Here is a 23,235-nt window from a genome sequence, read left to right on the forward strand (position 1 = left end):
TCGACATGGTGTCCTGTGTGAATTCAAGTATGCTCTCTCTAATTCTCTCTTTCTCTATTTCTTTCTTTCCCTCTCTCGGAGGACCTGAGCCCTAGGACCATGCCTCAGGACTACCTGGCATGATGACTCCTTGCTGTCCCCAGTTCACCTGGCCGTGCTGCTGCTCCAGTTTCAACTGTTCTGCCTGCGGCTATGGAACCATGACCTGTTCACCGGACGTACTACCTGTCCCAGACCTGCTGTTTTCAACTCTCTAGAGACAGCAGGAGCGGTAGAGATACTCTCAATGGTCGGCTATGAAAAGCCAACTGACATTTACTCCTGAGGTGCTGACCTGTTGCACCCTCAACAACTACTGTGATTATTATTATTTGACCATGCTGGTCATTTATGAACATTTGAACATCTTGGCCATGTTCTGTTATAATCTCCACCCGGCACAGCCAGAAGAGGACTGGCCACCCCTCATAGCCTGGTTCCTCTCTAGGTTTCTTCCTAGGTCTTGGTCTTTCTAAGGAGTTTTTCTTAGCCACCGTGCTTCTACACCTGCATTGCTTGCTGTTTGGGGTTTTAGGCTGGATTTCTGTACAGCACTTTGAGATATCAGCTGATGTGATATTTGATTTGATTTGACATAGTGGATGGGACAGTGCCTGTAACTCTGGGCTGGGGAACAACACTGTTAACCATGACCAGAAACAGACAGTAGAACACAAAACAACAAACAAAATTAGTCTCTATGACAACAGACTGGTCCGCGGGGACGGGGAGGTGTCCGTATGCGGCAAAAGAGAACAGAAACAGACTCGGCTAGCGATGCGCCGTCCTGCTCCTATAGTTGTGATTCAGAGAGACTGATGGCGTCTCAGATTAACCCCCTAACAGGTTCTGCCTTCAGCCTGCCTTCTATAGGATCTATCAATTTTTTTAAATATTTTTTTTATTTCACATTTATTTAACAAGTAGGCCAGTTGAGAACAAGTTCTCATTTACAACTGCAACCTGGCCAAGATAAAGCAAAGCAGAGCGACAAAAACAACAACACAGAGTTACACATAAACAAATGTACAGTCAATAACATAATAGAACAATCTATGTACAGTGTGTGCAAATGTAGAAGATTAGGGAGGTAAGGCAATAAATAGGCCATAGAGGTGAAATAATTACAATTTAGCATTAACACTGGAGTGACAGATGTGCAGATGATGATGTGCAAGTAGAGATACTGGGTGCAAAAGAGCAAGAAGATGAATAACAATATGGGGATGAGGTGTGCTATTTACAGATTGGCTGTGTACAGGTACAGTGATCGGTAAGCTGCTCTAACAGCTGATGCTTAAAGTTAGAGAGGGAGAGATGAGTCTCCAGCTTGAGTGATAAAAAAAAAAAAAAATTGTTCCAGTCATTGGCAGCAGAGAACTGGAAGGAAAGGCGGCTAAAGGAAGTGTTGGCTTTAGGGATGACCAGTGAAATATACCTGATGGAGCGTGTGCTACGGGTGGGTGTTGCTATGGTGACCAGTGAGCTGAGATAAGGCAGGGCTTTACCTAGCAAAGACTTATAGATGACCTGGAGCCAGTGGGTTTGGCGACGAATATGAAGCGAGGGCCACCCAACGAGAGCATACAGGTCGCAGTGGTGGGTAGTATATGGAGCTTTGGTGACAAAACGGATGACACTGTGATAGACTACATCCAGTTTGCTGAGTAGAGTGTTGGAGGCTATTTTGTAAATGACATCGCTGAAGTCAAGGATCGGTAGAATAGTCAGTTTTACGAGGGTATGTTTGGCAGCATGAGTGAAGGAGGCTTTGTTCGGAAATAGGAAGCCGATTCTTCTAGATTTAATTTTGTATTGGAGATGTTTAATGTGACTCTGTAAGGAGAGTTTACAGTCTAACCAGACACCTAGGTATTTGTAGTTGTCCACATATTCTAAGTCAGAATCGTCCAGAGTAGCAATGCTAGTCGGGCGGGCGGGTGAACATGGACCCTTCGACAACACAGACACTCCCTGGCCTTTATCCTCCTCACACTCTCGTAATGTTAAATCAGACCTCAGACAATGCCAGTGCCTCAACACTAAATGGCAACACAAGCCAAATGACAGTAGTAGTTGTGCTATCAGTAACTCCAGTGGCAAATTAGAAGCGCTTCCCTTGTCCGTTCTGTGGGAAAGCCTTAGTTGGAAGTGTTTTTGAGAAAGTTGCTGCTTGCAGTGCAACCATCCATTTAAAGTCTCCCAGTTTTCACCACACACAGTAGGTGGCAGCAATACACCTTTTTGGTGTAGCCCAACTTGAAGAAGTAAACAGATGGGAAAATCTGTACTGGAGATAGTGTCATATAATGGGAACAGAAGGGAGGCGGTTATGTTATTTAGGATGAGATAAGGGCGTATGGGATTGAATTGATGGGGAAACATGGAAGAGGAAACGGTTGAACATGTATTATTATTTTGTGAAATGTATGATATAGAAAAGGAGAGGTGTTTGACAGGGTCAATCAAATTTGATTGGTCACATACACATATTTAGCGGATGTTAGTGCGAGTGTAGCGAAATGCTTGTGTTCCTAGCTCCAACAGTGCAATATTATCTAACAATTCACAACAATACACAAATCTAAAAGTAAAAGAATGGAATTAAGAAATATATAAATATTAGGATGACCAGTGTCAGAGTGGCATTGACTAAAATACAGTAGAATAGAATACAGTATATACATATGAAATGAGTAAATCTGAACGTAAACATTATTAAAGTGACCAGTGATTCCATATATATATATATATATATATATATATATATATATATATATATATATATGCGCAGCAGCCTCTAAGGTACAAGGTTGAGTAACCGGGTGGTAGCCGGTTAGTGATGGCTATTTAACAGTGATGGCCTTGAGATAGAAGCAGTTTTTCAGTCTCTCTGTCCCAGCTTTGATGCACCTGTACTGACCTCGCCTTCTGGATGGTAGCGGGGTGAACAGGCAGTGGCTCGGGTGGTTGATGTCCTTGATGATCTTTTTGCCCTTCCTGTGACATTGGGTGCTGCTGTTATTGTCTTGGAGGGCAGGCAGTGTGCACCCATTGGTGCGTTGGGCAGACCGCACCACCCTCTGGAGAGCCCTGTGGTTGTGGGCAATGCAGTTGCCGTACCAGACGGTGATACAGCCTGACAGCATGCTCTCAATTGGGCATCTGTAAAAGTTTGTGAGGGTCTTAGGGGCCAAGCCAAATTTCTTCAGCCTTATGAGGTAGAAGAGGCGCTGTTGTGCCTTCAGCACACTGTCTGTGTGGGTGGACCATTTCAGATTGTCAGTGATGTGTACGCTGAGAAACTTGAAGCTTTTCACCTTCTCCACTGCAGTCCCATTTTGGGTGGGGGTAATGGAAGTAGGAAGGTTTGAAGGGAATTATTTTATTTTATTATGAATTCAGGGTTAGTTAAGATAATATAGTGGAATAGATAGTTCGTAATGGGCCTCACACTCCAGTACAGTAGGTGGCGGTGTATGCACATGGCAGTTGGTTGCGATTCACCAATAAAACTTAAAAGAAGAAAAAGAAAACAGAACTGAAAAGCCTTTTTGTTGTTATTATTTTGATGTTTATTAACTAACACCCTGGAACTCAAAATATGATCAATTTAAATTCACAGCATCGCATACCCCAGGTAATCTTTAATTCGTGTTGGAAACAGGACTTGGTTGATAGATGTTATCTAGGTAACGCTAGTTAGCTGTTAACTGCTAATGTTAGCTAACAATGGATAACTGTATGGTTTTTCACACTCAAATAGCCTCCATTATGGAGGTGCTAGCGAATGCAGCCGTGGCAGATATCTGTAAACTCGTAGACGACGACTATGCAGTGTTTCGTTTGGAAATAACTCAAAGCCAGAAAGAAAACAGGGCATTGCGGAGGAAACTACAGCTACTGGAACTGAAGGTGTCACGGGAGCGCGCAGAGAGGACAATGCAAGAGCGCATCCTCACAAGTCGTCCCAGAACTGTCAAGATCCTCGACCGATACAGAGTAATGGCAAGAGGTAAATGTAGCAGGAGACTGCGGGACCTGTCGCCCCCTTCTCCTCTGCGCTTGTGTGGCTTTAGATGTGTCAACACCAACGGGTCTTGGTCAATTTTTGGGTTGTATGCAATAATAATAATAATGATTACTTAGCTATCTTGCGCACAGACACCTTATCATATTCTAACCAGGTTCTTGATTTACTGCATTTACTATTATTTACTCAATGAAAACAATGTGATGCCTGGAACACAATACATTTATCAATAAATAGTATATCAATAAGTTATGAGAAGCATTACCTTACAAGCATTACCTTACATCCTTGCCAATTCTAGACAGTGTCAAAATGGTCAATAGTGTACAATATAGTGTTGAACAGTAGCTAACCTATCCACCTCTTTCCCCCCAATCACTCTCTCAGGTGAAGGACATCTCACTGGAGGCCACAGGAGCTTTGTGAAGCCAGCAGGGCACAATACATGGAAAGATGACCAACCAATCACTGTTGATGAGGGGAGTGGAACCTCAACCCAGAACGTTATCGTGATAGAGGTCAGTGTAATAGTTTTGAATAAAAAATGTATTACTTGGTAAATCAAATGTGGCCGTTTATTTCAGAAAGGCTCCCCTCAGGTATTCACTTGCTTCCATGTACATCCTTATTTATCTGCCATAGCGGAGCTTGTGAGACTTCCCTATGACATTGATATCCAATTCAACTCATGTACTCCCCTCTTCTTTGTCAGTCTGCAGATGCAGAGGCTGCAGGTCCTGGAGTCAAACTAGAAAGGTCTGAAGGAGAGGAGGACCCACGGCACAGCAGAGACATCCAGACTGGGGCAGCATCTGGAGTGGCGCCCCCTGTAGCCACGGAGGACCTATCCACCGCTGCTGCGCTCCAGGCCAGGAACCGACGCAGCATCACGGAGGTCAGTCGAACGCTGTCCGATACACAGGCTCTTACACACACGATCTGAACACAGATCAGACCCCAAGAGACTAGGGCCTCCGGTCTGACCTCCTGATCCTGGCTTCTACTACTGACCGGTATTTCACCAGAGCCAGAGGACAGTTAATTCCCGTGGGGATGGTGATGATGACACGTTAGACACTGGTGGTGATGATCTGTCTTGTTTTTACACTACAGAGATGGACCCTGGCAACATATCCTTTGGTTTAGAGACACAGACTGATCTGTCTAGAGGGGACTGGAACTGGTACATTTCTGCATGGACCTCGCATAGTGCACGGGGGCATTGTCTTGCTGAAACAGGAAAGGGCCTTCCCCAAACTGTTTCCGCAAAGTTGGAAGCACCGAATCATCTAGAATGTCATTGTTTGGTGTAGCGTTAAGATATCCCTTCACTGAAACTAAGGGGCCTAGCCCGAACCTTGAAAAACAGCCCCAGACCCTTATTCTTCCTCCACCAAACTTTACAGTTGGCACTATGCATTCGGGCTGGTAGCATTCTCGTGGAATCCGCCAAACCCAGATTCGTCCGTCGGACTGCCAGATGGTGAAGCGTGATTTATCACTCCAGAGACGCGTTTCCACTGCTCTAAAGTCCAATGACGGCGAGCTTTACACGACTCCAGCTGACGCTTGGCATTACTCATGGTGATCTTAGGCTTGTTTGCGGCTGCTCGGCCATGGAAACCCATTTCACGACAAACAGTTCTTGTGTAGACGTTGCTTCTAGAGGCAGTTTGGAACTCGGTAGTGAGTGTTGCAACTTGCGGCTGAGCCGGACAATAACAGCACTTACAGTTGACCGGGAGGCTCTAGCAGGGCACTCTTATGTAGGTGTCATAACCAGCCATAAAATAACGCAATACATGTCACAACGTGTTATGACACTGGGTGTCAAGTGAAGTGTTACCAAAAATCCTTCTTGACATCACTAAGGGATCATAGCGTTCACCTGCATTCACCTGGTCAGTTTATGTCATGGAAAGAACAGGTGTTCATAATGTTTGGTATACACTCAGTGTATGAGGCACGTATAGCCTAAAAGTCTGTTTCATATTGTGTTTGTACTGTGTATTCGATGTTTGCAAATTTTCCAAAGACACTTTTTTAATGAGAAAATGAATGCAGTTCATTAAGTTCAGGCAGATATTTTTGTTGAGACATGACAAGTATGTGTGGTTTTCATGTGGTGTATTTAAAACTTGTTTATGTTCAATGAACACAAAGTGGGACTTTTCATTCTAAGACTTTTATTGGGACTCTCTTTAGCATACATCACATCTGATCTCACCCTATTCTGCATACACACAACAGCGCTTTATTACCAATATACACCGAGTGCACAAAACATTAGGAAAACCTGCTATTTCCATGACATAGACTGACCAGGTGAATGCAGGTAAAAGCTATGATCCCTTTTTGATGTCACCTATTAAATCCACTTCAATTGGTGTAAATGAAGGGGAGGAGACAGGTTAAAAATTATTTTTAAGCATTGAGACAATTGAGACATGGATTGTAAAATATTTAAGTGCCTTTGAATGGGGTATGGTAGTAGGTGCCAGGTGCACCCGGTTTGAGTGTGTCAAGAACTGCAACGCTGCTTGATTTTTCACGCGTGTATCAAGAATGGTCCACCACCCAACAGGACATCCAGCCAACTTGACACAACTTTGGGAAACATTGGAGTCAACATGGGCCAGCAATCCTGTGGAACACTTTCACCACCTTATAGAGTCCATGCCCCGATAAATTGTATTTGGAAGGTGTTCCTAATGGTTTGTACACTCAGTGAACACTCACCATATATACAGTGGGGGGGAAAAGTATTTGATCCCCTGCTGATTTTGTATGATTGCCCACTGATAAAGAAAGGATCAGTCTATAATTTTAATGGTAGGTTTATTTGAACAGTGAGAGACAGAATAACAACAAAAATATCCAGAAAAACGGATGTCAAAAATGTTATAAATTGATTTGCATTTTAATGAGGGAAATAAGTATTTGACCCCCTCTCAATCAGAAAGATTTCTGGCTCCCAGGTGTCTTTTATACAGGTAACGAGCTGAGATTAGGAGCACACTCTTAAAGGGAGTGCTCTTAACCGCAGCTTGTTACCTGTAAAAAAGACACCTGTCCACAGAAGCAATCAATCAATCAGATTCCAAACTCTCCACCATGGCCAAGACCAAAAATCTCTCCAAGGATGTCAGGGACAAGATTGTAGACCTACACAAGGCTGGAATGGGCTACAATACCATCGCCAAGAAGCTTGATGAGAAGGTGACAACATTTGGTGTGATTATTCGCAAATGGAAGAAACACAAAAGAACTGTCAATATCCCTTGGCCTGGGGCTCCATGCAAGATCTCACCTCGTGGGGTTGCAATGATCATGAGAACGGTGAGGAATCAGCCCAGAACTACACGGGGGGGATCTTGTCAATGATCTCAAGGCAGCTGGGACCATTGTCACCAAGAAAACAATTGGTAACACACTACGCCATGAAGGACTGAAATCCTGCAGCGCCCGCAAGGTCCCCCTGCTCAAGAATACATATACATGCCCATCTGAAGTTTGCCAATGAACATCTGAATGATTCAGAGGACAACTGGGTGAAAGTGTTGTGGTCAGATGAGACCAAAATGGAGCTCTTTGGCATCAACTCAACTCGCCGTGTTTGGAGGAGGAGGAATGCTGCCTATGACCCCAAGAACACCATCTCCACCGTCAAACATGGAGGTGGAAACATTATGCTTTGGGGGTGTTTTTCTGCTAAGGGGACAGGACAACTTCACCGCATCATTTGACGGGGCCATGTACTGTCAAATCTTGGGTGAGAACCTCCTTCCCTCAGCCAGGGCATTGAAAATGGGTCGTGGATGGGTATTCCAGCATGACAATGACCCAAAACACACGGCCAAGGCAACAAAGGAGTAGTTCAAGAAGAAGCACATTAAGGTCCTGGAGTGGCCTAGCCAGTCTCCAGACCTTAATCCCATAGAAAATCTGTGGAGGGAGCTGAAGGTTCGAGTTGCCAAACGTCAGCCTCGAAACCTTAATGACTTGGAGAAGATCTGCAAAGAGGAGTGGGACAAAATCCCTCCTGAGATGTGTGCAAACCTGGTGGCCAACTACAAGAAACGTCTGACCTCTGTGATTGCCAACAAGGGTTTTGCCACCAAGTACTAAGTCATGTTTTGCAGAGGGTTCAAATACTTATTTCCCTCATTAAAATGCAAATCATTTTATAACATTTTTGACATGCGTTTTTCTGGATTTTTTTGGTTGTTATTCTGTCTCTCACTATTCATATAAACCTACCATTAAAATTATAGACTGATCATTTCTTTGTAAGTGGGCAAACGTACAAAATCAGCAGGGGATCAAATACTTTTCCCCCCCACTGTACCTACAAATACCCATACACTAGTCAGGCTTGTCTGATGATTACTTGACTTATCATTGCTGACTTTTTACCCACAACATCATATTTATGTCCACCATGATGGGTTTAACAACAATGAAGTAATTCTGTAACTACAGTATAGGACTCATGTAGTGGGGATGGGTAAACACTCCATCATTAAAGTGTGTTTATTATCTGTGTGTACGTACCTGAGGGAGTGTATGTCTGTATAATCTGTATCACCTGTCTCTTCCAGGAGGAGGAGGGTCCAGAGGTGCTGCTGGTGAAGGAGGAGGGTCTGGGGAACCCTGAGGGGACCATGGTCATGGAGGACAACCAGACAACACCTCCTCCTGAACCCACAGAGGAACCAGCTGAGCAGCACAGGACCACACACAGTCTCACTGAGGTGAGCCCACTGTAAACTACTGTCTGAATGGTATTAGTTCAGGGTCTGTATCCACAAAGCCTCTCAGAGTAGGAGTGCCCATCTAGGGTCAGTTTAGCCTTTTAGATTATAATGAATAACATATGTAAAGATCCTAGATCTGCACTCTTACTCTGAGACTCTTTGTAGACCATGCCTTTGAATTATAATGCCCATTATTATAATTATAATACCCCAGTATTTCTACTTTGCACACTCATCTACTGTCAAATTTTCCATTCCAGTGTTTTAATTTCTATATTGTATTTACTTCGCCACCATGGCCTTTTTTGCCTTTACCTCCCTTATCTCACCTCATTTGCTCACATTGTATATAGACTTATTTTTCTACTGTATTATTGACTGTATGTTTGTTTTACTCCATTTGTAACTGTGTTGTTGTATGTGTCGAACTGCTTTGCTTTATCTTGGCCAGGTCGCAGTTGTAAATGAGAACTTGTTCTCAACTCGCCTACCTGGTTAAATAAAGGTGAAATAAAAAAAATTAACTATTAAAGAGGGTCAAGTAATCAAATTAACTAATATGTTTGCATACTGTAGCAGTCCCTCATTGTCCAATCAGAAGATGCTCCATAGCAGGATGCTCATATCAGATTTCTTGATCCAACATCCTCTCACTCTGTATCTCTTACAGTCAGTAGACATGGAGGATGGGAAGCCTGATCTGCTGCTAGTCAAAGAGGAGACAATAGAAGATGAACCAGAGAGCATTGATCTGCTGAGTGGACTAAAGATGGGGGAGCAAGGTAACGGAGAAATACATATAGCCTACATACAGTAATAGATCTTCAATGGGAATAGGGATGCACATGGATAATATTCTTACTTCATTCATAAAATGAAATCAATACAACTTATGTTTACATACAAAACCACACATTATAATGTATGAACTTGACCAGGTAATTGACGAAAGAAACTCCATATGTAGAGTTCTCTTCCATGTTTGTAAAGTCTCTTTTGTAACCTCTTCCTGCAGGTGGTTGGCTGGAGGCTAACGGAGGAGACTGGGTGGCCATCTTGGATTCCCAGACTCGGACTGGTGCAGCCAAGGGCCTTGGGGACGACGTCATTGAGCAGGCCAGGACCAGAGGCGACATGGCTGAGGTCAGTGGCTGGGACAGCATCTTCAACTCTGGGCTGGGGAACAACATTGTTAACCACAACTAGAAACAGACAGTCGAACACAAAACAACATCCTAATTTAGTCTCCATGACAGCAGACTGGCTGAGACCAGGGCGAGGTGTAGATTTGGTCTGCGGGGACGGTGAGGTGTCCGTATGTGGCGGGAGAGAACAGACACAGACTCGGCTAGCGATGCTCCATCCTGCTCCAATAGTTGTCATTCAGAGAGACTGATGGCACCTCAGGTTAACCCCCTAACAGATGCTGCCTTCAGCCTGCCTTCTATAGGATCTATCAACTGGAACATGGACCCTGTGACAACACAGACACTCCCTGGCCTTCATCCTCCTCACACTCTCCTAATGTTAAACCAGACCTCAGACAATGCCAGTGACTCAACACTAAATTGACAAATGAGAGAAGTTGAGACGGAACAGGTGGAGATCCACCAGAGGATACACACGGAGGAGAAACCGTTCAGCTGCCACCTGTGCCGGGCCAGTTCCTCCCACTTATCCAGCCTGTAGAGGCACCAGAGGGTCCACACAGGGGAGAAATCCTACAGCTGCCCCCAGTGTGAGAATCAAATCAAATGTATTTATGAATCCCTTTTTACATCAGCAGATGTCACTAAGTACTTATACAGAAACCCAGCCTAAAACCCCAGGGTTTAGAGCTTGAGGTAGTCACCTCATACAAGTACTTGGTAGTATGGCTAGACGGTGCACTGTCCTCCTCTCAGCATCATCTCTGTATACCTGTCACAAGACCCACTGGTTGATGCTTATTTATAAAACGCTCTTAGGCCTCACTCCCCCCCCCATCTGAGATATCTACTGCAGCCCTCATCCTCCACATACAACACCCGTTCTGCCAGTCACATTCTGTTAAAGGTCCCCAAAGCGCACACATCCCTGGGTCACTCCTCTTTTCAGTTTGCTGCAGCTAGCGACTGGAACGAGCTGCAACAAATTCTCAAACTGGACAGTTTTATCTCAATATGATCAAATTGTTTGGTTCTAGATACTAGCAGCTGTATTTAGCACTAACTGAAGTTTATTTAGTGCTTTATCCGGGTAGCCGGAGAGTAGAGCATTGCAGTAGTCCAATCTAGAAATGATAAAACATGGATTAGCTTTTCTGCATAATTTTGGGACAAAAGGTTTCGGATTTTTGCAACGTTACGAAGATGGAAAACATTTGCCCTTGAAACATTCTTGATATGTTTGTCAAAATTGATCAGGGTCCAAAGCAACTCCGAGATCCTTCAGTTTTATTTGAGACGACTGTACAACCATCCAGATCAAACAGCAGATCTCTTTGTTTCTTAGGACCTAGAACTTTGTCCGAGGTTAAATGTAAAACATTTGCCGCCATCCACTTCCTTATGTCTCAAACAGGCTTCCAGGGTAGGACATTTTGGAGCTTCACTATGTTTCATCAAAATGTAGAGGCACCAGAGGGTCTACATTGTTTGTATTTCATTCTGTTGGTTTTGGATGTATAGGTAACTGGATAAGGTAACCTGAGGAAAGAATGAGTTGATGAGACAGAGTAGATGATATGTAATGGAAAGGGAAAGGTGGATACCTAGTCAGTTGTACAACTGAATGCATTCAACTGAAATGTGTCTTCTGCGTTTAACCCAACCCCTCTGAAACAGAGAGGTGCAGGGGGTTGCCATAATCGACATCCACGTCTTCAGCGCCCAGGGAACAGTGGGTTAATTGCCTTGCTCAGGGGTTGGTGTAAGGGTGTCTGTAAAAATGCTTCACTGGTGAAGTATAAACGCAATATGTAAAGTGTTGGCCCGTTTCATGAGCTGATATAAAAGATCCCCAAAATGTTCAATACACACAAAAAGCTTATTTCTCTCCAATTTTGTGCACAATTTTGTTTACATTCCTGTTAGTGAGCATTTCTCCTTTGCCAAGATAATTCATCCACCTTAGAGGTGTGGCACATCAAGAAGCTGATTAAATAGCATGATCATTACACAGATGCACCTTGTGCTGGGGACAATAAAAGGCCACTCTAAAATGTGCAGTTTTGTCATACAACACAATGCCACAGATGCTTGCAATTGGCATGCTGACTGCAGGAATGTCCACCAGAGCTGTTGCCAGAGAATGTAATGTTAATTTCTCCTCCAACATTGTTTTAGGGAGTTTGGCATTACGTCCAACCGGCCTCACAACCGTAGACCACGTGTATGGCGTTGTGTGGGCAAGCGGTTTGCTGATGTCAACATTGAACAGAGTGCTCCATGGTGGGGTTATGGTATGGGCAGGCATAAGCTACGGACAACAAACACAATTGCATTTTATTAATGGAAATTTGAATGCACAGAGATACCGTGACGAGATCCTGAGTCCCATTGTCGTGCCATCATCACCTCATGTTTAACCATGATAATGCACTGCCCCATGTCACAAGGATCTGTACACAATTCCTGGAAGCTGAACATTTCCCAGTTCTTCCATGGCCTGCATACTCACCAGACATGTCAGCCATTGAGCATGTTTGGGATGCTCTGGATCGACGTGTGCGATAGCGTGTTCCAATTCTCGCAAATATCCAGCACCTTTGCAACAGGCATTAAAGAGGAGTGGGACAAGCTTCCACAGGCCACAATCAACAGTCTGATCAACTCTATGTGAAGGAGATGTGTCGCACTGCATACTGACTGGTTTTCTGATCCATGCCCCTTCCATTATTGTTTAAGGTATCTGTATATGTGACCAACAGATGCATTTCTGTATTCCCAGTCATGTGAAATCCATGGAGTAGGGCCTAATTTATTTATTTACATTGACTGCTTTTCTTATATGAACTGTAACTCTGTAAATCTTTTAAATTGTTGCACGTTGCGTTTATATTTTTGTTCAGTATATGTTCCTTTAGGATGATACTGTTTTTTTAATAGTGAGTTGAGGATATTGCCTTAATTCATGTTTACTTGACACAAAGTATTGAAGGTCTTTGTAATGTAATGTTTAACTTTGTCCAAAGTTTTCAAAAATGTATTTTAACAAAGCAAGGGAACCAGATTTACAGAAAAATGTAGTGTTACCAAAGTGAGAAAGTTATTCTTCTTGCCACGTATTGTTTTGTGCAATGAAAGTACCGTACTTCACGTTATGTGAGTGTATATATACCATTTTGTTGAAATTCAATACAAAATTGACTGTGCTGACTGACTTGGTTATTTTTGCATCATTACAGGGACTGAGTTTTCCTTATCTCAGTCGAACCAAAACATTATACTTAATTCTTGAATCAACACATATGGACATTTTTTATAATGAACTCCAATGGATCCATATTGATTGTTAGGTAATTTAATCACAGTGTTAGAGATGGGCTTGACTGTGGTTATTAATATTCACGTTTCTATGTGTACAGCAAATCATTTCTTATATAAACTTTCATGCTTTTCCGTCCAATTTGTGTTTACAGTCTGCAGTCCATGAGGAACTGCTGATATCCGGCGTTGCTGGCGGGAGAGACTGGACCTCTGAAGTGGCCGGTCACAAACCCTGGCCCCAGATCAGGACCCTGGATCAGGAGCCGTTGCTCTTCCTTCCCGAGTCAGAACCAAGACCGAACCACGAGGGACAGAGACTCCACCACCACACAGAACACAACCAGTGGACAGGTGGACTGAACAACCTCAGTCCTGGTGGTCATGCGAGAGACAGAGGATCCAGTCTGCAGCCCAGACCCTTCTCTTCCCAGTCTCAGTGCAGGGATGAAACAGGACCTGGGGCTGATAGAGATAGACCCTCCTGTTCCTATGATACAAACACCACAGTATCCATGATGAACAGAGCAGGTCACCCAGGGCTTCAGCCTTCACAGAGAGTGATGGGAGAACCCCCTGGTGGGAGTCGAACAGCAAGTCTGTCTTCTCCTTCAGGATCTCATCTAACGCCTGATGATTGGGTTCATAGAAATCCTGGACCTGGGTCTAGCCTTCCTCAACTACCTCATGGTTACCCCACCAATACAGACAGGGTCAGGATGGGTGTTCACCACAAGAGGTATCTAGCCTATAACACAGCACACAATCCCAACAACACCGAAACAATGGCTAGAGGTCAGGGAGGGAGCGCAAAGACTAACCAGATGAGGGTGGCTCCTGCTTCTACCGCCTCTGGTGTCATTGGGTCACAACGTGGGAGGCCGAACATTAAGACCGACGCTGCCAAGCCGTACGCCTGCCCAACATGTGGGAAGTGCTTTGCTGAGGCGAACTATGTGAAGATCCACCAGAGGGTCCACACAGGGGAGAAACCCTTCAGCTGTACCCAGTGTCACATGCGCTTCTCAGAGGCTGGCACCCTGAAGAGGCACCAGAGGGTCCACACAGGAGAGAAACCCTACAGCTGCCCTCAGTGTGAGAAAAGGTTCTCACACCAGCACCATCTGAAGAGGCACCTGAAGGTCCACACATGAGAAAGGCCATTCGCCTTCTCTGAGGTTCTCAGAGAGGAGCTACCTCAGGATACACCAGCAGAAAAACCATTACACTTCATAACATAAAAGGTAACCATTCCCTCCTCAGGGTACAGGAATCACTACTGTAACCCCCTAGTTCCTTAGGGCCACCCAATAGCACATTGTCTCCCCATCATTGGTGACATGCTGCCAACCTTAACTTTCTCTCTTTTTTTTGCCTTAGATCTTCTCTTCCTCCAAGCTAACCCTTAAATATTTCTACCTCACATTTAGTAGTTCTCTCCTTTTGCCCACCTAACCATGCATGTACTCTTTGAGGGTGTCTCTTTCTCTGAGTTCCTTTTATTTGTGTGTACAGAGCATGATTTCTTCCTCATCTTTATCTACCCTCTTATCTTCCTACTTCATGCTGCTCATTGGTTAACTGTCACAGTGGAAGCCCCCACTAGGCCCCCACCCCCAAGCCTCGCAGCAGAGCTCTGGATAGGCTCGGTCAGGTGGGCCAGATCCATAGAGCCAATCGGGATGCTTCTTAATCTTCTCTCAAGACAAAGATTCATTTTCATTACTGTCAACAGAAAAGATCCACAGATGCATTTGGAATAATGATAGGGACAGTGTTGAATATTCCTGAATAGAATATTGCATCCAGATATTGTGTGATATAAACAGTATAATGCATATATAAGTCTAAAAGGTATATTACATAGTGTTTGTACTGTGTAGGATATAAATGTTCACCAATGCCTATTTCATTACATCCATTTAACTACTTTATTTTTTACCAAGACACTTTTAATGAGAATTAATGCAGTTCATCAAGTTAATGCAGATTATTTTGTTGAGACTTGTATGTGTGGTTTTCATATGGTGTATTACATTTTTTTAAATGTTTAATAAACACAAAAAACTTTCATGAGACTCTCTTAGTATACATCACATCTGATCTCACCCTATTCTCCATACACCCGACAGCTTTACAGCTAATACACACTCACTAAATATACCTACACAAATACCTATTGTACAAATAGTTTAGTCAGGTTTGTCCGATGAATATTGATTTATTATTACTTATTTTTTACCCATATTTATGTCCACCATGATAGGTTTAACAACAATGAAGTCATTCTGTAACTACAGTATAGGACTTAAACGTAGTCAGCCTGGTCTCAGAGCAAAACATATTATGTTTTACTAAAATCCATGCCACTCCATTTAGCATGATATGTTACTTTAAGTTAGGTTACATTACATTAGCCTACATAAATCCGGGACACTCAAATGAGTATATGTTACTTTTGGTATGACAGTAGGTTACTTAAAACAAAAAGAGGGTGGTTGGACAGGGGGGATGGGTGGGCGCATAAAGCAAACTTCTAGCAACCCAATGGTTGCGTGTTTTCATGGACAAATTTAGCATTTTAGCTAATTTGCAACTACTTGCTACTTTAACTACTCAGCATGTTAGCTAACCCTTCCCCTAAAACTAACCTTAACCCTAATCTAAAAAAGGTACAGAGGTTGTTCAGTCCACTGGTGGATGTAAATATTTTTCCTCATAATCCTGGACTATCGGACCAAAATCATATTGTTTGCAATCGAAACAGATAATCTGCTCAGACCACAACCAAGGATTATCAAAAGTTGCGCTATAAATTCTTGGACAACCCAAAGATTCCTAGATGCCCTTCCAGACCCCCTCCACCTACTCAAGGATGTCAGAGTACAAAAATCACTTAACTACCTAACTGAGGATTTAACATTGAATAATACCCTAGATGCAGTCGCACCTCTAAAAACTAAAAACATTTGTCACAAGAAATCCCTGGTATACACTAAATACACAAGCCCTGAAACAAGCTTCCAGAAAATTGGAACAGAAATGGCGCTCCGCCAAACTGGAAGTCTTCTGTCTAACTTGGAAAGATAGTATCATGCAATATCGAAGAGCCCTCACTGCTGCTCGATCAGCCTACTTTTCCAACCTAATTGAGGAGGATAAAAACAATCCATATTTTATTTTTGATACTGTCGCAAAGCTAACTAAAAAGCAGCATTCCCCAAGAAAGGATGGCCTTCACTTCAGCAGTGATGAATTCATGATCATAAAAATACTAAAAATATACGGATTTCTCAAACTCAGTTGTCCAGAAATACCAGGACACAGACTCAATTTAGGCGCTCAAGTTTTTTAATCCTGTATCTCTCGACACATCAACGAAAATAGTCATGGCCTCTAAACCTTCTAGCTGCCTACTGGACCCTATTCCAACTAAACTACTGAGAGAGCTACTTCCTGTGCTTGGCCCTCTTATGTTGAACATAATAAACGGCTCCCTATACTCCAGATGTGTACTAAACTCACTGGAAGTGGCAGCAATAAAGCCTAAACTGAAAAATCCAAACCTTGACTCGAAAATGTAAAAAACGATCAGACGATATCAAATATCTCATTCCGCTATCTCAAAAAAAAGCTGTAGCACATTGACTCATATAAATAATGTATAGAAAACGCTCCAGTCTAATTTTCGACACCATCATAGTAATGAGAATGCACTCGTGAAGGTGGTAAATGACCTTTTAATGGCGTCAGACCAAGGCTCTGCATCTGTTCTCGTGCTCCTTGACCTTAGTGCCGCTTTTGACACCATCAATCACAAAATTATTTTGGAGAGATTGGAAACCCTAATTGGTAAACACGGTTTAGTTCTTGCCTGGGTTAGATCTTATCTGTCGTAATGATATCAGTTCATCTCTGTGGACTTAAGTTGATAAAAAGATCTAACACAACATTAGGTAATAATATATGCATTATTATGGATTTATAATCATCTATAATGGGGCGGTCATTTTGGACCGGGAACACACAACTAATTAACATGAAACGAACACAACAGGAGGGTTAACCAAACCCTTTGAGCTATGACCCCAACCAATAAGATCCTTTCTCAGTGTAAATGGAAGTGGGGTGTCTTGATTTGGCTCATAGAGAATGATTTAAACATCTAGTGACCAAAAGGCCAATGCGCCATTGAGGGCTTCCACCATTTTAATGAAGTCAACATGTTGGGACTTCCTGGTAACCCTGTTGGAGTCATGTCCAACCGGGTCATCAGCCAATCGTGAATAAGAAAACGTACTAATTCAAAATGGAGATTGTCTCAATGGCACTGTCCATGCTATCACTGAAGCCAAAATGGCACAGATACAAATATGAGTCCTCTATCTATCTCTATGATTTGTCCAGTTCTCTCTGACTTATAACGCAGACGTGGAAGAATGGGGAGAAAGGCGCCAGGCTCAAACCTACGTCTTCTGAATATATACCTAGTAATGGTGTTAAAGAGTACAGATGAACTACTGAGTGTGAGATCCTGTCTCCTGTTACAACAAGTCACCAACGAGGTTGTGACATGGTGTTTGGAAGTGAGCCAGACCAGGATGAAGTACCTGAGGTGACAGGTGTGGTAGAGACTTCCAACGTTTGCCCTGAGAGGTGGATTCTATTTTTTGGGCCAACCCGTACATTGTTTCAAGCGGAGTAAATGACAAACTGGGAACTGTACATCTGTCAAAGTTTTGAGAAGTGGAATTGTTTAGCTTTTTTGAGCATCCTCCGCCCAGAGGCAGCGGGGAAACTGTGCCATGTGCCTCTGGGATCGACATGTGTAGTGCTTTGTTCTTCGGAGCAGGGTGCCACTCAAAGAAGTGATCAGGTGGGTAGCATTGAGTGTAGAGGTGGATCAAATGAAAAATAATATTCCTGGTGTTTGTGACGCCCACTGTTTGGTGAGACGTAGACCTGGTGGCAATGGCGAGACTGAGAATACGGTCTGTCTTGTTGAGCTTTGACACAGAGTTTCTACCTGATAAGGTCAGGTTAGGATTTGTTAAACTGTGAGGGCCTATGTTCCGAACCCGCTACGGTGCTTTATGTACTAAGGACTCGGACATATTGCAGCAGTGTGTAGAAAGGAGATCCCGTGATGTGGGAAATGTACAGGAGGGCATAGTCAGAGGTAGTGTAAAGTTGGGATAAAGAAAGCAGTCTCCACTGTGGGGGTGCCCATGCAGCTGGGGATCCGAAGTGCGCTTTGAAAGAGAGTCAGGTTGAGATTGCCAGAGTTTGAGAGGGGTAGAAAGTGTCCTATTCTGAGGCAGTGAAGAGAGTATAGGATAGCCCAAGGATGAGTGATTAGACTGGGAGCCCCCCTGTGAATAAGAGAGGGATCCAGAGAGGATGAGTTTTAGTAAGGTTGGATTTCTTGTGTTTATTGCTATGGATATTAATTGTACTGCACTGATGAAGCGTGAATCCCAGAAAATACATGTGGTAGTGGAAGTAGCAGAGACATTTGTGGGTGCAAGAGATCTACAGGGGGATTTAAGTGAAGGGGTTCCATGCTCCTGGTCTGTTGGCCTGGAGCAGGATCTGGTAGGGCTAAAGTAGTGGGATAGGGGTGTTTATGTGTAGGGTTATCAGGGACGGGCAACTCCAGTCCTTGGGGACCAGAGTGGTGTCACACTTTTTCCCCATCCCTAGCAAACACAGCTGATTAAACTAATTGCATTCTAAACTGAAGGTCATAATTAGTTGATTATTGGAGTCATGTTTGTTAGCTGGGGGAGAAGTGTTACACCAATCACGTCCCATCCCTGGATTAGATTGGTGGTGAGACTTATTCCCCTTTTTGTGTGACAATGTGCAATTCACACTCCGACCTGTGAAAGGCAGCAATACTTGTATAGTCTGGCGGAAACTCACACAAAGAAGTACACGGAAGTCAACAAGAACAATTTCCACGATAGCGTTTTTATTGTTGTTATTTAGACGTTTATAAACACCCTGGAACCTAAAATATGACTCATTTAACTGCACAGCATCGCATACTTGCCATATGTAGTGTTTAATTCGCGTTGGAGACAGGACTTGGTTGATAGATGTTATCTAGGTAACGCTACCTAGCTATCTGCTAACGTTAGCTAACAATGGCTAACTGTATGGTTTTTCACACTCAAATAGCCTCCATCATGGAGGTGCTAGCGAATGCAGCCGTGGCAGAGATCTGTAAACTCGTAGACGACGACTATGCAGTGTTTCGTTTGGAAATAACTCAAAGCCACAAAGAAAATAGGGCATTGCGGAGGAAACTACTGGAACTGAAGGTGGCACGGGAGCGCGCAGAGAGGACAGTGCGAGAGCGCGTTCTCGCCAGTCGTCCCAGTAGTGTCAAGATCGTCGACCGATACAGAGGAATGGCAAAAGGTACATTTTGCAGAAGGCCGAGACTGGGTGGCCTGTCGCCATTCATATATGTGTGTATAAATATATAAAAATAAATAGATGGTCAGTTTTAGGATAGTATGCAATAATTCCCCTGATTACTTAGCTATCTTGCACAAAGACACAATGTCATATTCTAACCAGAATTCTGGTTAGAAATTCTTGATTTACTGCATTTCATATTATTTACCCAATGAAAACAATGATGCATGGAACATAATACATCAATCAATAAATAGTATATCAGGAAGTTAGAGGTGTTACCTTACATTCTTGCCAATTGTAGACAATGTCAATATTGTACAATATAGTGTTGAACATTGACAGTAGCTAACCTAACCACCTATTTCCCCCAAATCACTCTCTCAGGTGAAGGACATCTCACTGGAGGCCACAGGAGCTTTGTGAAGCCAGCGGGACACAATACATGGAGAGATGACCAACCAATCACTGTTGATGAGGGGAGTGGAACCTCAACCCAGCACATTATCGTGATAGAGGTTAGTGTCATAGTGTTGCATAAAAAATGTGTTACTTGGTAAATCAAATGTGCCCGTTTATTTCAGAAAGGGTCCCCTCAGCTATGTACATCCTCATTTATCTGCCATAGGGGAGCTTGTGAGACTTCCCTAGGACATTGTTATCCTGTTCAACTCATGTACAAGTAATAACCTCCTCTCTTCTTGTGTCAGTCTGCAGATGCAGAGGCTGCAGGTCCTGGGGTCAAACAGGAGAGGTCTGAAGGAGAGGAAGACCTACGGCACAGCAGCGACATCCAGGCTGGAGCGCCCCCTGTAGCCACGGAGGACCCTGCCCCAGCGCAGCCCAGGACCCGACACAGCATCAGTGGAATGCAGAACGCTGTCCTCAAGTCAGAGTCCGACACCGAGACTTTAACTGTAACACACAGGTTCTTACACACAGGATCTGACCACAGATCAGACCCAGAGAGACTAGGGCCACTGGGCTGTCCTCCTGCTCCTGGCTCAGAGTATTTACCAGTATTTCACCAGAGCCAGAGGACGGTTCATTCCCGTGGGGATGGTGATGGTGACGCGTTAGACACTGGCAGTGATGATCCATCTTGTTCTTACGCTACAGAAATAGATCCTGGCAAAATACCCTTGGTTTTAGAGACACAGACTGATCTGTCTAGAGGGGACTGGAACCGGTACAGTAGTAGTATATACTCTAAAGGGTGCTTAGATAAGAAAGGGGAGGTTATAATGGTAGATGAGGTGAAAGTGGAGGGCGACGCTCCTCCCACATGGAATGCAGATAGTCACCTAGGAGAAGGACACTCGCAGGGCAGCGATTTCTTAAATTACAGGGGAAGCTTAGAGACAAATCTAAATGTCGCCACCCTCTCCTCTTTACATGCGTTCAGGGGTCGTGACCCAGTGTTCACGTCGATGGCACCTTCTGATTCACATGGCGACGTCCTTTTCGATCAGGTATTGAACTCAAACAACACGGCTAGAGCCCAGGCTCAGGGAGAAGGAGCCACATCAGGCAATAGTAAAGAGAAAAGATTCCTCTGCATGTTCTGTAACAAAGGCTTCAGCTGTCCCCAGAAGGTGGAGAGGCACCAGAGGGTCCACACAGGGGAGAAACCCTTCAGTTGTACCCAGTGTGAGAAGAGGTTCTCCCGCCAGGACAACCTAAAGATGCACCAGAGGGTCCACACAGGGGAGAAACCCTTCAGCTGTACCCAGTGTCACATGCGCTTCGCCCTGGCAGGCAACCTGAAGATGCACCTGAAGGTCCACACGGGAGAGAGGCCATTCGCCTGTACGCACTGCGGGAAGAGGTTCTCCGAGAGGAGATACCTCAGGATACACCAGCAGAAAAACCATGCCATTCTATGATATAGAAAGTAACCATTCTACTCGATAGCTTCTGACGTTTGGATCAAACCCTGCATTAAAGACAAAGATGAATTTGTCAGCAGAAAAGATCCACTGATTACTTTTGACTTACATAGCTGCCTTTTTTCAGTATAGCACTCAAATGTAGTGGGGATGGGTAAACTCTCCATGTTGATAGTGTTTTTATCTGTTTGTTCGTATATGTCTGTGTCCTCTGTATCACCTCTCTTCCAGGAGGAGAATCCAGACTGTCGATTTATATATTACACTAGATGACTGATAAGGGCGCTGTTTTGAAACCGCGCCTCCATCTTGGCACTCCCCCACCCTTGTAAAAAATATTTTGCGTCTTTTACTAACCTTTTTGTACACCAGCTTCAAACAACTGAAAGTATAATATTTTTGGTCATGGAAAACATATTTCACAGCGGTTTAGATGGTAGATTGATTCTCTGCATTATACTTACTTGTTTTGTCACAAACGGAAATTAGGTGAACTATTTAAGCAATAAGGGCAAAGGAGGTGTGGTATATGGCAAATATACCATGCCTAAGGGTTGTTCATATGCGCAACGCGGAGTGCCTGGACACAGCCCTTAGCCATGGTATATTGGCCATACATCACAAACCCCCGAGGTGCCTTATTGCTATTATAAACTGGTTACCAACGTAATTAGAGCAGTAAAAATACATGTTTTGTCATACCCGTGGTATAGGGTCTGAAATAACATGGCTGTCAGCCAATCAGTATTCAGGGCTCGAACCACCCAGTTTATAATTGAATTTGAACAACCAGGAAATGGGGGAGCGATTTCTGCATAGAGCAGCATTTTATTGATAACGACCCATTGGCCAGTGAGAGGCTTTGAAGCTACCGGTAAGCCATATTGGCACTCCCCAGAAGGAAATGTATTTAATACATGTAATTTTGTCCTTGAAACATTTTAATACATGTCATTTTGTCCTTGAAACATTTTCATTGAAATACTGCAGAATTCCATTCATTCCTATGGAGGACATGCTCCTTCTGGGGAGTGCCAATATGGCTTACCGGTGGCTTCAAAGCCTCTCACTGGCCAATAGGTCGTTATCAATAAAATGTCACAATAAGATGCAGAGTGTTCGATTTGCCTGCTTGGGGGGAAAAGAGACCCCAGCTCCTCTAAAACCATTGACAACTGTGTGCCGTTTTCAAGGGATTGTTAAATAAATGTTAACTATTTGGTTGTAATATCATCACCTAGTCAGAACTACACATTTCCATGCAAAACAATGGTGCACATTTAGCTACATCAAAGTTCTTCAGCCAGTAACTGCATGCTTTTAATTATCAGTAAACATCAATTGATCATGTCATTTCAGATATTTGAGGGTAGCCCACGATATCTCTCAGTAGTGGCCACTATTAATTGGATAATTGCGTGATATAAAAGTGAACTATATCTGACAATTATGAGTGGTTTAGGTTAATTTCCCATCCTTTGTGGGCTCTGCCTGTCAAGCAGCAGAAGGGCGCATTTGCTGTTGCAATGTTAGCAGATAATGTTTACTTTGCAAGTTTTTCAGAGTGGATAATCACAATTGCTGCTGACAGACATGATAGGCTATATTGATTGATGAACCACGTC

General features: G+C 43.6%; 2 protein-coding genes across 2 annotated transcripts; both read left to right on the forward strand.

The window, feature by feature from the left end:
* The first annotated feature begins 2,936 nt into the window (after nt 1-2,936).
* LOC106610116 (uncharacterized) lies at nt 2,937-15,368 on the forward strand. Its single transcript, XM_014209286.3, has 7 exons — nt 2,937-4,054; nt 4,460-4,590; nt 4,785-4,967; nt 8,674-8,826; nt 9,500-9,611; nt 9,845-9,972; nt 13,451-15,368. Exons 1-7 carry the CDS (start codon nt 3,772-3,774, stop codon nt 14,447-14,449), a joined length of 1,989 nt encoding a protein of 662 aa, XP_014064761.3. The 5' UTR covers nt 2,937-3,771; the 3' UTR covers nt 14,450-15,368.
* A 3,821-nt stretch (nt 15,369-19,189) lies between these two features.
* LOC123744266 (uncharacterized) lies at nt 19,190-22,843 on the forward strand. Its single transcript, XM_045723186.2, has 3 exons — nt 19,190-19,721; nt 20,109-20,239; nt 20,432-22,843. The coding sequence occupies exons 1-3, from the start codon at nt 19,445-19,447 to the stop codon at nt 21,605-21,607; spliced, it is 1,584 nt and encodes a 527-aa protein (XP_045579142.2). The 5' UTR covers nt 19,190-19,444; the 3' UTR covers nt 21,608-22,843.
* The last annotated feature ends 392 nt before the right edge of the window (nt 22,844-23,235 follow it).

Source organism: Salmo salar, chromosome 08 (assembly GCF_965601325.2).
Source record: "Salmo salar chromosome 08, fSalSal1, whole genome shotgun sequence".
Taxonomy (NCBI): Eukaryota; Metazoa; Chordata; class Actinopteri; order Salmoniformes; family Salmonidae; genus Salmo; species Salmo salar.